At 40.0% G+C, this 14,532-nt stretch overlaps 3 protein-coding genes across 3 annotated transcripts; 2 read left to right on the top strand and 1 right to left on the bottom strand.

The window, feature by feature from the left end:
* Positions 1 to 311: 311 nt before the first annotated feature.
* Positions 312 to 1,285, bottom strand: LOC137962620 (chlorophyll a-b binding protein, chloroplastic-like). Its single transcript, XM_068809605.1, has one exon. It carries the CDS (start codon positions 1,186 to 1,188, stop codon positions 391 to 393), a length of 798 nt encoding a protein of 265 aa, XP_068665706.1. The 5' UTR covers positions 1,189 to 1,285; the 3' UTR covers positions 312 to 390.
* Positions 1,286 to 2,228: 943 nt separating this feature from the next.
* LOC137962029 (chlorophyll a-b binding protein 40, chloroplastic) lies at positions 2,229 to 3,209 on the top strand. Its single transcript, XM_068808735.1, has one exon. It carries the CDS (start codon positions 2,306 to 2,308, stop codon positions 3,101 to 3,103), a length of 798 nt encoding a protein of 265 aa, XP_068664836.1. The 5' UTR covers positions 2,229 to 2,305; the 3' UTR covers positions 3,104 to 3,209.
* Positions 3,210 to 6,171: 2,962 nt separating this feature from the next.
* LOC137963002 (V-type proton ATPase subunit F-like) lies at positions 6,172 to 14,346 on the top strand. Its single transcript, XM_068810173.1, has 5 exons — positions 6,172 to 6,386; positions 9,951 to 10,039; positions 11,630 to 11,711; positions 11,921 to 12,003; positions 13,780 to 14,346. The coding sequence occupies exons 2-5, from the start codon at positions 9,977 to 9,979 to the stop codon at positions 13,942 to 13,944; spliced, it is 393 nt and encodes a 130-aa protein (XP_068666274.1). The 5' UTR covers positions 6,172 to 6,386; positions 9,951 to 9,976; the 3' UTR covers positions 13,945 to 14,346.
* Positions 14,347 to 14,532: the final 186 nt, after the last annotated feature.

The raw sequence follows: 14,532 nt of genomic DNA, 5'->3' as shown, positions 1-14,532 counted from the left end.
TGATTTTGGTTAGAGGCAGTATTAGCATTTTTTAATATATTTATTTTAATTAAAATAAAATTATTATATATTTAGTTTGAAATTTTCTTAATAAAACAATATTATTATTATTATTATTAAATATTTAATTATAATTTTATTATAGCCAGTAAGCAAAAACTATAATTTAACTCGCAATAATGTAAAATTTAAATTCAAATTACTCTAAAAAATTATGATTAGTTTACGCGGTTGGTAATTGACATGGTTGAGAAGGTCAAGAAAATTGGCTAACAGAATCACACAGTGGCATCGGAGAATCGGAACAGAGAACAAGATAACGCAATGATCTTTCATTAAAAACAGTTTTTTCATAGCCTTCACACTCTCATTGACAGGGGTTTATCCATCTCACTTGCCGGGGACGAAGTTGGTGGCATAGGCCCAGGCGTTGTTGTTGACTGGATCTGCCAAGTGGTCGGCCAGGTTCTCCAGAGGTCCCTTTCCGGTGACGATGGCCTGGACGAAGAATCCAAACATGGAGAACATGGCCAATCTCCCGTTCTTGAGCTCCTTCACCTTCAGTTCAGCGAATGCCTCTGGGTCGTCGGCGAGTCCCAGGGGGTCGAAGCTGCCACCAGGGTATAGAGGGTCGGTCACCTCACCGAGTGGCCCGCCGGCAATTCTGTATCCCTCGATTGCACCCATCAAGATCACCTGGGTCGCCCAGATGGCCAGGATGCTCTGTGCGTGGACCAAGTTAGGGTTACCCAAGTAGTCCAATCCACCCTCGCTGAAGATCTGGGAACCGGCCTTGAACCAGACGGCTTCGCCGAACTTGACGCCGTTGCGGGAGAGAAGCTCAGGGAAGACGCATCCAAGAGCTCCAAGCATGGCCCATCGGCTGTGGATCACCTCCAGCTCACGGTTCTTCGCGAAGGTCTCGGGGTCGGCAGAGAGACCAGCAGTGTCCCAGCCGTAGTCACCGGGGAACTCACCAGTGAGGTAGGACGGAGGCTCGCCGGATAGTGGGCCCAAGTACTTGACACGGTCTGGTCCGTACCACGGGCTGCCGGAGGAAACTGGCTTGGGCCTTCCAGCAGTCTTTCTCATAGTCACACGGCCTTCGCCGAGGAGTTCTGAAGTGGCGGGTGCCAGCTTAACAGCCTGGCCGGCGAATGAAGGGGATGAGAGAGCCATAGTCGCCATGAGATTCTATACTTTAGCCTCTTTGCCTGCCTGATCCGAGAGGAGAGAAGCGGTGGCTTCAGCTGTAGGTGAGTTTTTCGTCGAATGAGGAAGCTCGTTGAAGAGATCGACGTATATATACACTCGAGGACCATCGTCAATGGAAGTAGTACATCAACCATGGCTGGTTACACCATGTCGGATAAGGAATTAAGGATTGGCTGAATCGTCAGAGATATCAATGCCATCCAGTAGTGTTCCGCCACGAGTTTCGTAGTATCTGGTATCCACAGAGTCTGATACTGAAGAAAATATCCATGAATATTGATGGAACTGTGTTAAATCAAGAGATTTGTCAATTGATAATTGCATCGGTTTCATAATCGCTAATGACGGAGTTATGATTCTCTTATAAGAAATGGCTGTGTGTGGAGATCGAAGGCTGAGGGAGGAGGGGATCACCTGATCAGAAAAAAATGAATCAAAACCGTTTATATAGGATAAATAAATCCATTCATTTCATTAGCTCGACTAATCCAATCCGAGGTACATATAGAACGGTAAATCTAACCCTTCCCATGATAGATCGTGTAACATGATCAATGACAGAAAGTTTATTATCCGCGGAGCTGCTGAAAGCAGCAATGGCTTACAGATGGGGTCAATTGGGTTCGTTCTCCACCACCAGTCCAGCAATCAATCTCCACCACAGCCACTGCTACTGTAGCACTGGAGGCGGCTCTCCGTCTCTTTCATTACGAAAGGATCGATGCAGATAGTGTAATCCACCACAGCCACTGATACTGTAGGAATTAGATCCCTCGATCGCAAGAAAAACAGGGACCACTGATACAGTAACGGGAGGTGGGAAAAATCTCCAGGCCCAAGTATCAGGCAATGGTTTTGTGTGGTGCGTAAGACTGCCAACTGGTTGGCCTCTAAACGAGTCTGGTCGATTGCAATCCCTGAACCAACCAATAGAGAGAGACACATAGATTTCAGTAGATGAGGACATTCATCTTCTCCCTCGACTGCTTCTGTTATAAAACAGATCCACGGTTTTGATCTGTCAAACCACCTCTCGGCACTCCTCTTAATATCATCGTCTTTTCTCTTAGTTGATCAGTATTCACTAGCAATGGCTACAATGGCTCTCTCTTCCCCTTCGTTCGCCGGCCAGGCTATTAAGCTGGCACCCGCCGCCTCAGAACTCCTCGGCGAAGGCCGTGTGACTATGAGAAAGACTGCTGGAAGGCCCAAGCCAGTTGCCTCCGGCAGCCCGTGGTACGGACCCGACCGTGTCAAGTACTTGGGCCCATTCTCGGGTGAGCCTCCGTCCTACCTCACCGGTGAGTTCCCCGGTGACTACGGTTGGGATACTGCCGGTCTCTCCGCAGACCCCGAGACCTTCGCCAAGAACCGTGAGCTGGAGGTGATCCACAGCCGATGGGCCATGCTTGGAGCTCTTGGATGCGTCTTCCCCGAGCTTCTGTCCCGCAACGGCGTCAAGTTCGGTGAGGCTGTCTGGTTCAAGGCGGGTTCCCAGATCTTCAGCGAGGGTGGACTCGACTACTTGGGTAACCCCAACTTGGTCCACGCACAGAGCATTCTGGCCATCTGGGCGACCCAGGTGATCTTGATGGGTGCAGTCGAGGGATACAGAATTGCCGGCGGGCCACTCGGTGAGGTGACCGACCCTCTATACCCTGGTGGCAGCTTCGACCCCCTGGGACTCGCCGAAGACCCAGAGGCATTCGCAGAACTGAAGGTGAAGGAGCTCAAGAACGGGAGATTGGCCATGTTCTCCATGTTCGGATTCTTCGTCCAGGCCATTGTGACCGGAAAGGGACCTCTAGAGAACCTGGCCGACCACTTGGCAGACCCAGTCAACAACAATGCCTGGGCCTATGCCACCAACTTCGTCCCCGGCAAGTGAGATGGATGAAACCCTGTCAATGAGAGTGTGAAGCCTAAAAAGATTGCTGTAAATTACAGCTTACTAAATGAGCATTCCATGATCTTCTTCTGTTTTGGTTCTCCAATGCCACTGTGTGATCTTTTAGCTAATCTGCTCTTCGATCTCAACCATTCCCAACTCCAGACATACCGTTCATGGAGTTGTCCAATGGGATTAAACACTGTCGTAAAAGTAGAGCTTGAATTTGACTCTTGTATTTGATAAAAACAAAATTTTAAATTGCTGATATTACTCAATGAGAGAAAATCGCGTATAGTAAAACAAAAACTCCGAAATCGTAGACTATATGGTGTCTTCATTTATATCTAACAAAAAAAAAAGTTTGTAAATAGTATTTCTGATGTTGTTACTTCATAGCTACTGTTTTTTCATAACTAGAAGAAAATAAAATCTTTCACAAAAAACTATAGATTCATAAGTAGAACAAAATAAACAGAAAATAAGAAAATCGAACCTTTCACAAAACCGATCATTGACGAGGAATTTTCCTTTTTTCGTCGGCAACAACAAATGTTAGTGAAAACAGGTTGTTCGCAAATCTTGAATATAACATTGTTCCGAGAGTTTTCTGACTCTCTCAATTTATTAGAGAAGACGAGATAAGTGGAGTCATGGAGAGTGGACGTGAGAGGAGGAGAGATTGGCAGGCGAGAACAACAATTTTTTCGTCACGTCTCTACAACTCTGATTTTCCCCAAGAAGAGGAGTGAAGACTCTGAATGCCCAAAATTGTTTAAGTTATCAAGTCGGCTTGCAAATTGAACTGAGGCTTGGTCTAGCTTGGCTCATGTAACTAAAAATGAACGCAATCCAAAACTTGAGTTCAGTTCGAGTTCGGGATTGATCGAGCCAAACCAAGTCAGGACAAAGCCGAATTCAAATTGTTCACGAATCAACTCGGTTCGATGCAACCCCAAATAATAACCAATTCCGTTTAATTCTTATATGATTTATATCCCTAACTTCAACATGATGAAATAGTTTGTGAAAAAAAATAGTGGAAGTAAGACGGGTTACATTATATGCTCTCTCTTAGGGGTGGCATCAAATCGAGTTGGTTCACGGACAGCTCGAGCTCGGCTCGATAAATCTCAAACTTGAACCAAATTCAAGTAGACGTTCGGGTTTGTTTAAGTAAACGAGCCGAGCTTGAGCAAAGCGCAATTCGGTCTAGCGACTCGTAAGCCGACTCGTTACTTAACAAGAAATTTCAGGCCCGAACCCTAATTTCCTCAAACCTTCCTCTCTTTGATTGTCTTCCGGCTTCGATTTGGCCAGGGAATCGAGAGGCTCGAAATCCTTCTCGGAAGTTGTTGCAGTCACCGTAGCCGACTGACGTCACCACAGCTGACTGCCGTTACCGCATACCTTATCTCGTCCATTTATCTTCTTAACTCTCAATAATGCCTCCCACTCGACCATGCTTACTCTGAAAATTTATCTCCAGATACCCTTTTTGACAACCATTGAAACCCTTATCTTGAAGAATGAAGTGATATAATTCACTTGAAGAGTAATTCATTCTACACTAACCCATTTATCTAATAAACTAGGTAATGTGGGGATAATTCATTCCACTTCATTGTGGACTAACCCTCCATAAGAAATTTCATTGACTTGTTACCTGTTTACCATTTATTATACAAAACGGAATCGGTAATATCCGTTTATGGATTCTCGATTAAGTTAAGGCCCTGTTAGTTAAATGGAGCCAAAATGCGTTAGTGCGCAACGTAAGTGCAGGGGGAAAGTGAAATACAGATGTATTTCGCTTCCCCCCGTTTTAGGCATAAAATGATGGTAAGTGAATTCAAAAGGGGTCGAGCTTTGAATTCACTTATTATCGCTCAATTACATCTCGGGCTCGGACTGTCGGGAAGGAAGCTCTGTCGAACAAGGGTTTCAGAAATTTTTTTTCTCTCGCTAGCTCACGACCTTCGGCAATTTCAATTGCTCTTTGTTGTGCGATCTTCGACTTCTCTTCTCTCTCGACCTCCCTTCTTTCTCGGCCTCAATCTCCTCTCCCTCTAGACCTCCGTCGCAGAGCAAGGGAGGCCGAGCCTATGTCGCAGAGCCTCTCGGCCTCCCTCTCTTCTCCCTCTCGGCATACTGTCGAAGCGTCGCCTCCGTCACCGTTGCCCGCTGGCCAGCCGCAATAGTCTCCCGCCGCTGAGGAAGACGACGCGTGTCGTAAGGAAGACAATGGTTTAATTTTTCCTAAGTTACGAAAAATTAAACCATCGTAGTAAAAATAATAATTTATATTTTTATTATTAAATATTTTTATTTATTTATTTAATATATTTATTTTATAATTACTAAACTAAATTAGTGATTTAATAGTCATAATTAAAATATTATTAAAATAAATATTTGATAAATTATTTTGGTTTAATTATCCTATTGCTATAATTAATTAAACCCATGGTATTAAATTTTGTGATAATATATTATTAATTAATAATAAATAAAAATATATTATGTTATTGATAAATATATTTATTTATTATATTAAATTTTTTTGTTATTGTATTAAATTAGTGGTTTTTAATGTTAAAACATATCTTATGTTATTAAAAAATAATTTATTTATTTATTATATTCACTTATGTTATTTTTTATTTTTAATAATTTATTCTTGTTGCATGTAAATATTGTATTAATTTATAATAAACTATAATCATTAAGTAATATAATATAATTTTTTTATTAATTAAGATATTAATATATTCTAATACTACAAGGTAAATCACTTATTGGCCCTGTTAGTACGTAGCATAAGTGTAATATATTAACTAATATTAATTTAATTTTTTAAAAGTCCGATATATCAAAATATTTTATTTAATAAATAATTTATATTAACATTTTTCATTGTACATCCTAACACAAATAAATATTTTACATTGTAATCGACTTTGCCTCCTCCGTACAATGTGCACTGACTAAGGGTACATTTGTATCATCATTTGAAAGTGTGAATACTCGCTGTAAAGCCCAAGACGCAACCTCTCCCTTAATTTCCTGCCTCGGCCTCGTTTCTCCTTCCATACCGAATCCTTGTCTCTCTTCCTGGCTGCACCTCTTCACGAGCCTTGGTTACTCTCTTCCTAAAGGTATCTCTGGGAGAGCTTTTGTTTCTCTCTTCCTGACGGCATCTCTTTCACATTTCCGGTCTTCTCTCAACCTCTCCCGAGCACTAGAAGACTACAGTCCACTCTCCAGTGTCCGCCTATATCTAGTATGTTTAAGCTTCTCGATTTTGTCATATGTTTTTATTTTTATTTTTTATTCTGTCTTATTGGTTCTTAGATTGGAAAGAGAAGGCCTTCTCGCCATCGCCGAGCATTTAAGGGGCAAAGACCCCATCCGTCGTCCCCCATCTCTATGTGCTTTCATCTCTTACTGTATTTTTCTTTTCCTTATCCCGTTTCCATCAGAGATCCGAGATTGGAGAGAGGGGAAGCCCTTTCCGCCCTCTCTTTCTCTGGTTTCTCATTTTTCTTTTCTTTTTGTTTTTTTCCCTCTTTCCTATTTTGAAAGAGGTCCGACTGGGGAAAGCAGCCCCCTCTCCCTTTCTCCGGGTTTTCTGCAGCATTTTCTACTTAAAGATACTCTTTGAATTTTATGTGCTTGCAACATTGCATGTGAAGGATGCAGGTTACTAGTGCTGATTTAAATTTAATTTTCCCCTTTTTTCTAGGAAATCGGTTTTGTGCCCTTGGTGTGAGACAACCCTTTTGTCTCATTTTTTGTATTGCATAATTTTTTTTTCACTGTGAATGATTCTTGAGGACTGATTGGTCATGGTGGATCAGTATATGGGTTCCCAGAGGATGGATAGATTCCTACTGATTTAAAGCTTGAAGTTCAAGCAATGTCCAAGAAATTTTTATACTGCCATATATGGACATCTGTTCTATCTTATGCTTACTTTTTGATCACCTTTAGATATTTGGAATTCAACTAAAAGAACTCAAATGTGTAGGAGGCTAGGAGCTGTGAGTGAAGTAATTAATCGTACATGAGCTACCAGAACTCAAGCTATCTGTTGATTTTTTAAGTTGGACTTTAATTATTTATGTATGATTTTTTTTTCTTAAGATTATTCTTGTCATATTTTGTGGCATTTTTGGTTCTTGAAATGCTGTGGGCATGTTCTTACCATGTGGTGAGAAGATTCTGGGTATTGTAGTTCACCGCATAGATTTTTTTTTGTTTTTGTTTTGAAATTAAGAGTGAGAAGACTGAGAAGAGAATGAAATACACTCATTGATTGGTGTTATACACATTGGGGAACACCCCAGTGGAAAAGTGTCTCCTAATAATCGATCATGTTTCACCCATTAGTGGGCATGCCTGCCCACATAACCTGTAACTAGAAGTCTGTAGGGTCATTACTGTGAGGTGTTGTACACCATATACAAAATGAAAGGTCTAGAAGTGCATATATAAACAATTCTAATAAAAAAGTGCATATGTAAATTATTGAATTTAGGACCCCCTGAATAATAACTCGAGCAAGGGGAGAGAGAAGAGAAAAAGAAAAGAGGGAAAGAGAGCTCTTGGGTAGAGAGAGGAGAAGAAGAAAACTAAAGAGAAGAGAAGAGAAGAGAAAAACTTCTTTCACGTGAATGAGAAAAGAGGAGAGAACTCCTTGCTTTTTTATTGATTTATTGTGAATACAAGCTCCTCTATTTATAGTGGAGGAGTGATATAATTTATGTACACTTTCCAACTATAATTCAACTCAATTTAGAACTTACTCAAATTTTAACTTACCCAAAACCTGACTTTCCCAAATCCTTGTTCACGAGCTGGTTAGGCTGAGGATGCCAGCTTGTGCTATATTCTTGTGGGTCTCATTAGATCTTCCAGCTCATGGGACAAAGATGCCAGCGAGTGGTATCTTTGTGGGTCCCACTAAATCTTCAATTCAGCCAACTTATTCCAGCTCGTCATCCAACTCATGAGAGCTTGTGTGTTGACTCATCATGGCTTCTCACGTCCACATAGTGGGTCCCACCAGCTCATGCAACCAAGGTGGATGTCACATTGTAACATAAATGATTTGGAGTAAGGCTAGATATTTTCCCCTAATTTTAACACGTCCATTGGCTTGTTGTCCCGCCTACATCTCCTCTGTCTTGCGATCCTCCTAGGAAATGAGTCTTTTTCCAGGACCAATAGGGCAATATCATGATGCCTTGTCCATCTCATCGTTGTGTGGTAATGATGACAGTGGGGTTGGTTTTAAGAAACCCAACTAACCATAGCCTCATTTCTGCCCTCCCGGCCCCACGAAGGGGTTGCTTTTTCAAACCCATCCTCACTTTCAACCCGAATCTTGCCCCCCCCCCCATCCTTCCCTGCTCCCTGATAGGGTTGTTTTCTCAACCTTGCCTTGCCTTGCAATCCCACCCAACCCTGCAGTAGAGTTGGTTTTCAATCTTCACCCTACCTTGCTCCATAGAGTTAGCTTATAAATTGTATTGTATAAAAATCTAAAATCTAAAATATAATTAGACTTTAAAAACTTCACCTAAAAATATTTAAAAAGTATATATGCTAAACCCCGTGGAGTGGGGATGTTAAAAACTGTCTGCACCACAAAGCCACCCACCCCAAACCCACATGGGGTTTTGGGCTTCATCCATCCCTGTGTTTAGTGTGGCAGAGCGGGGCAGGCTTCCCTCAAGATCCACCCCCTTGCCATCCATATTGTGTGTAGAGGGTAGATTCCCTACCTCACCTCTAGAAAGAATAGGGAAGGGGCAAAGCACCCCCTCTCACAATCTCTTTGTATAAGAGGGGAAGCTCTCCCTCTCACCCAACAGTTATTTTTTTCATTTTTTTAAAATATGATTTCTGCTGAATCAGCAATGGATGAACCATCTAGGTCTGGGTTCAGTCATACATGATCAGTGATTGTCAGTGACTGCAGCTATGTTTAATGAACTTGGTTACCAAAAGCTAAAATAAGATTTCTATTACCACTTGATCCCCCCGATGTCTCCCTTTGTATTACCACTTGATCCCCCCGATTCCCAAATAATAGATCAAGTTTTATTTGCTTTACGCGTCGCCACACCCTTTCCTCCTAACCAACCTCAGCTGCCTGGTACTTGATTCATCGGCAGTTATGGTTTGTAGGAAGTTTTCTTCAGTCTGTCAAGGAGGTCCACCAACCAGTAGGTATGCCTCCCTTTCTATTATCTAATTTCTCTCTTCTCCGAATGGGAAACCCTGTTCCTCCCCCTCTCATTCTTCTCTTCTCATTTCCCCATCCATGGAAGAACCCTCAAGAAATTTTCTTATCTACACAACCTTGTGTTTCTCTTCCAGAATTGTTCAATTGTAGGAGTCTATGGCTTTTTTGTGTCATTTCATTCATTTGTCCAGTGTAATAGATAGCTGGAAAAAGATGTGTTTTGTTTTTAGTTTTTCTTTTCTTCTCTTTTATTTCAGCTCTCTTTGATGATCACCTGGTTAATTTTCTTATGACCAGATCTGATCATCTTCATGCTTTGCCTTTTCAAAAATTAAAGTATGGTTTGGGCTTCAAGATCTATCTGGGTTCTGACCCCCAACCCCCCCTCCCACCACCACCACTCCACCCTAATGTTCGAGCTTTGTTTTGTATTGCTAAATGAAGTCATCGTCATCTCTGGGCTTTTTTTTAGTGAAATTGGTTTGATGTTTGGTTTAATTAACTTCTATTGTTGAAATTTGAAGATAGGAATCTGGAAATGGGAATTTGAGGCGGAGAACCCTGTGATCTGATTTCCTTTCTTTTTGTTCTCAGTTGCAGGTTGAAGTGTAAAGTTTTAAATGGCCAACAGGGTTCCAATTCCTACTAGCAACTCATCTCTCATTGCCATGATTGCTGATGAGGTAAGAATTTTATGGTATTGAAACACGGTTAAAACCTAATATTTATAGTTCCCAATAGTGTCACTAAATGCAGTATGCAATAAAAAAGAGTAATAGATGGAACAGTTTGGTCCACGCCATGAGGTGCTAAAGTACTGACTTTCAGATAGAGGAGGTTATTGATGCTGTTTCATTATTCCTGTTGAAATCAGGCTAGTTCCTCCCAAAATAACTTGCCGAAATTAAGAGGCCCATTTTCAAAAAAGAAATTAAGAGGCCCATTTTCAACTAATAAGCATATGACTCTTCAAGGTCAGACCAATGTTGAATTAATTTTCCACAAACAAGAACTCTCACTTTAGACAACTAGCTCAAGTACAAATTGTGATAAACTTGCGGAATTTTTGCCCACTAACAATCTCCTTCATGTCTAGTTCTAAATTAACAAGCTATTCAATACATGGAGGATATCCATATATGCTTGGCTCATAGAGAGCACAGACTGAAGCCTTATAGACCTCAAACACCAGCTTGGGTTAACTATCATACTGAGTTAAAGTTGCACTCCTTCCTGCTAAAATGACTTGCCAAAGTTAGGAGGCTTCTTCCTGATTTATAAGCATTGGCTTCCTACTAGTATTTCTAGTGTGAAGTATTGGGTTCTAGTGTGAGCGATGGGTGTGGAGTGCATGTTATCAGCATTTAAAAACAAAAGCATAAGATCTCTTCAAACCCAAGCTAATAGGCCTCTCCTACTCTCAACTTTGTCTCTTTGGACAGCTTGCCTTAGACATGGAGCATGGACAACAATAGATAAAGGACTTTTTTGCCCAGAAAAAATTCCTATATGTATCATTCTCCAAAAAAAATAAAAAAAATCATCCTATATGCATCATTCAAGAGTTGTTAAGTATGGTTTCTAGACATTGCATCATTCCAAGAATTAGATTTCTACAAATCAGTGATTAATGTTCTTGAATTTTTTAATGAGATTGAGCAATATGCAATTTATGTGGCAGATTTTGTTTGATCAAGTTGAGAAGTGTCTCTGTATAAAGTATTTAAGAGACCTTATTATATTTTTTTACTTCTCTCCCATGCTTTTAGCTTGTCCAATTGCTTCATGTTTCTTCTTTCATTACTCTTGTCTCTGTAAAGTATTTAATAAATCTCTTGTGAAAAGTAAGAGGAAGAAAGGTTGAAGAGAGAGAATGAGAAGGAGAGACCTTGAAGAAGTGAAATTGAGAAAAGAAAACCAAAAAAATTGTGGCTGGACTTCCTCCGGCTTCTATTTATAGATTGAGGGTTGAGTAAGTAGGGTCAATTTACAATATTGCCCCTATTTTAAGTGAAAGCCCTAATTCTCTATATCTTTTATTCTACGTGTCCCCTTACATGAAATTTGGTCTGTAGACATAGTTTAACATGTAGAATAAGATTACATCAAGAAATATAAATAATGACAAGGTAAAATGATCAAAATGCCCCTGTTCTTGTTTTTCTACATCTCTTTACATTGTTTTACAAAAAATAAATCGTCACATTGTTGGTTCTGTTCATTTGTTTAACAAGTTCTGCATGATCTTATATGTAAGCTTATTGTTTTCATAGGACACAGTAACTGGATTTTTGCTGGCTGGAGTGGGCAATGTTGATTTGCGCAGGAAGACAAACTATCTTATCGTAGATTCAAGTATGCTTTTTTCTATAACTTGTAATAGGGTTTCTTTAGTCTACAGATTATCTTTTGTGTGAGCTTCCAAATCAGTAAATAATTTCAGTTTTATAAAAAAAACCTCAGAAAGTACTCTTTCATCCTGTATGGTGGAGTTTTAGTTATTAATCTCAATTGAATCATGCTATTGTGATCTACCTCCTTAATCAATTCTTGGTGTGTTTTAGAGACGACAGTAAAGCAAATCGAGGATGCATTTAAAGAATTCACTACCAAGGAGGATATTGCTATTGTTTTGATTAGCCAATATGTAAGTTTGCTTCATCCCCAAATGTTTTACCTCTCTAGAAGTACTTGTGTACCACTGTTGGTGATAGATATTCATGGCTGATGGAGTATCATGTCCTTTTAAAGATAAACCATTGTTGGAGACAGAGTTTCATGGCTAATGGAGCACCATGTCCTTTTAAAGATAATGGTTTAGGGATTAGAGTACTTAGCATATCTATTTTCAGCACAAAAAGGCTTGTGAGTTCATTTTGAAAATCCACCTCTGTTCTGCTTCTTCCAATTTGCTTTAGGCATTTATTAATGTTTGTTTTCCATTTTGGCAAGGATACTACACAAAGTAAAATGCACAAATCAGATTGCTATCTGTGTTAATACATGTTAACAAAGACAGAAGTGGGTGAGTATACAAAGAGAAGAACAGAAGAATTGTAAAATGTGAGGACAATTATCAGCATTTATCCTCTTGTAGTATATTTGCTTGGGCTTTTGACTCAACGGTGACATGCATTCAAGTCTCACCATGTATACTGAACAGTCTAAAAAAAAAGGTCAAAGAATTACAATCATAACCTCACTTTCCTAGTTTAAGTGGTAGTTATATATGGATAATTATACATTTTACTAGCTAAAACAAAGAATTAAAAACAAGAAGACCCTCTACATATACTCGAAACTTTATATATCACATCAACATTGTAATTCCAGAGCTTGGGGTTTCATCAAACTCATCGAATATGCTGGTGGTAATAGTTGTCATTTTTGAGTCACCATAGCATGTGCATGCTTTAGCCTGAAATGACTGCCGTAGTCATTTAATGCTGACATAGGCCAAGTGTTTCTCTTGTAGAGGAATGGCCTTATGCCTCTTCAGATGCTCTTGCATGGGTGGGTTACTGTGCCCATGCAATGTATGGTATCACTGAATGCTGTTATCGATTAGCGTAGGCTTCTTCAGCCACTCTAACAGAGGTGGGTTAGTGTGCCCACAGTACAAATGGAATCACTGAATCTGTTGCAGATTTAGGTTAAGCTGGAGCAAGGTCCATTTAGCACGCATCCTCTATATACTCCTGCAAATGACCTATGCATTTAGTCATTTGTTATGATTATGAGATGTTTGATGAGAAAAGTGAGGTCGATCAGCATTTACTACTTATTCCAAGGAAAACTGTTTGGCGTAAAAATTGCTACTACCACCTGTATGGGAAAGTAAATATATATATTTGTTTTTTTCATGATCTATCCATGATCTATCAACATCTGTTCTTTTCTAAATGACCGAGTAACTTTTTCATTCAATTGGAAATAAGAAAGGGGATCTAGATACGAAAGAAACTAGTTAGAGGTACATTTCAAAAAACAGAAAAGCAGTTAAAGGTAAAATGCCAATTAGAGTTTGGCACATTATTCTGATAACAATTTTAGATGTTGAGGGATAAATGGAATTTGTGTTTTCCTTCCAAGTAGGAACATATGATCGACTTATTCTTTGGCTACCTAGATTGATTTGGGTACTCCCCTGCATGAAATAAAATTTGGGGTTTCGTAATTTGCTGAATGATTTCATTTGTAGCTAGATGTTTGCTATTTGACCTCTAAGTCGACTTATGGTGGAGCATTTTCGTCATACCAAAATTTTACCATATTCAATATGCTGATCGCTTCAACCTGATGCTTCCTTTCTCCTGCACTTGTCTCTTTAATAGCATATTTACTTTTTTAAATCCTTGTTCAATTAGTTGGAGTATTAGCCCTTTATTTTTTTATCAAATATTTTGGTTAATGTGTGGCTCAGGTTGCAAATATGATCAGATTTCTGGTGGATAGCTACAACAAGCCAGTCCCTGCAATACTGGAAATTCCATCCAAAGACCACCCATACGATCCTACTCGTGATTCTGTTCTTTCTCGAGTCAAATACTTGTTCTCTGCAGAATCAGTTGCATCAGGACGGCGCTAAGATGGTATTGAAAGATTATGCTTGTCTCAGCATTCCACTCATCCAGATATTTTGTTCTTTTCCTTCTGTACTGTGTTCTCGTACCTGCCTGAACCTTTAGAGGATCACAAATTGAAAAAGCAAAAAAACTCCAGCAGAACTCTCTAAATAAGATGTATTGTATTCAACAAAAGAGGAGCTCGGCATTTATTAGAGTGCACGTATCCAAAACAATTGTGGAATGAGTGTCATCGTCAATGCCATCTACCTTTTTGCAATTTGTAGAATGTGAAGCTTAAATTGCAGCTGCTCACATACTTGTAAGCTGTGTCGTGAAATACTTGATTGGGCACCAGCTTGTAGCTCTGTTGGGTAATGTACAAGCATGTTACTAAATAAATGAATTGACCCGTTCACAGTCTATTTGAACTTTCAAGAACCAAAATGAGAAGGCCAACCTCAATGCTGGATTCTGCCAAAGGCATATTGGGAGGGAGGGGGAAGGGGGAGGCTTCACCCACCCCTTTTTCTTCACTCTGAGGGAGCGGAAGAATCGTCCCCCCTATGGGGGTGAAGGGGTTAAGAAATTTTGGAACTATAGCGAGAGGA

The sequence above is a fragment of the Aristolochia californica genome, unplaced genomic scaffold, assembly GCF_029961685.1.
Source record: "Aristolochia californica isolate CCGP_79_NKW_82.1479 unplaced genomic scaffold, dmAriCali1.0.hap1 SCAF_4, whole genome shotgun sequence".
Lineage (NCBI taxonomy): Eukaryota > Viridiplantae > Streptophyta > Magnoliopsida > Piperales > Aristolochiaceae > Aristolochia > Aristolochia californica.
Note: the sequence above shows the minus strand (reverse complement) of the source record. Positions and strands in the feature narration are given on the sequence as shown.

Bases quoted from the DNA above. Each gene is read 5' to 3' on its own strand.
- LOC137962029 (XM_068808735.1), top strand. From the start codon at position 2,306: ATGGCTACAATGGCTCTCTCTTCCCCTTCGTTCGCCGGCCAGGCTATT.
- LOC137963002 (XM_068810173.1), top strand. From the start codon at position 9,977: ATGGCCAACAGGGTTCCAATTCCTACTAGCAACTCATCTCTCATTGCC. The intron at 11,712-11,920 runs GTATGCTTTTTT...GGTGTGTTTTAG, and splicing joins CTATCTTATCGTAGATTCAA to AGACGACAGTAAAGCAAATC. The intron at 12,004-13,779 runs GTAAGTTTGCTT...TGTGTGGCTCAG, and splicing joins TTGTTTTGATTAGCCAATAT to GTTGCAAATATGATCAGATT.
- LOC137962620 (XM_068809605.1), bottom strand. From the start codon at position 1,188: ATGGCGACTATGGCTCTCTCATCCCCTTCATTCGCCGGCCAGGCTGTT.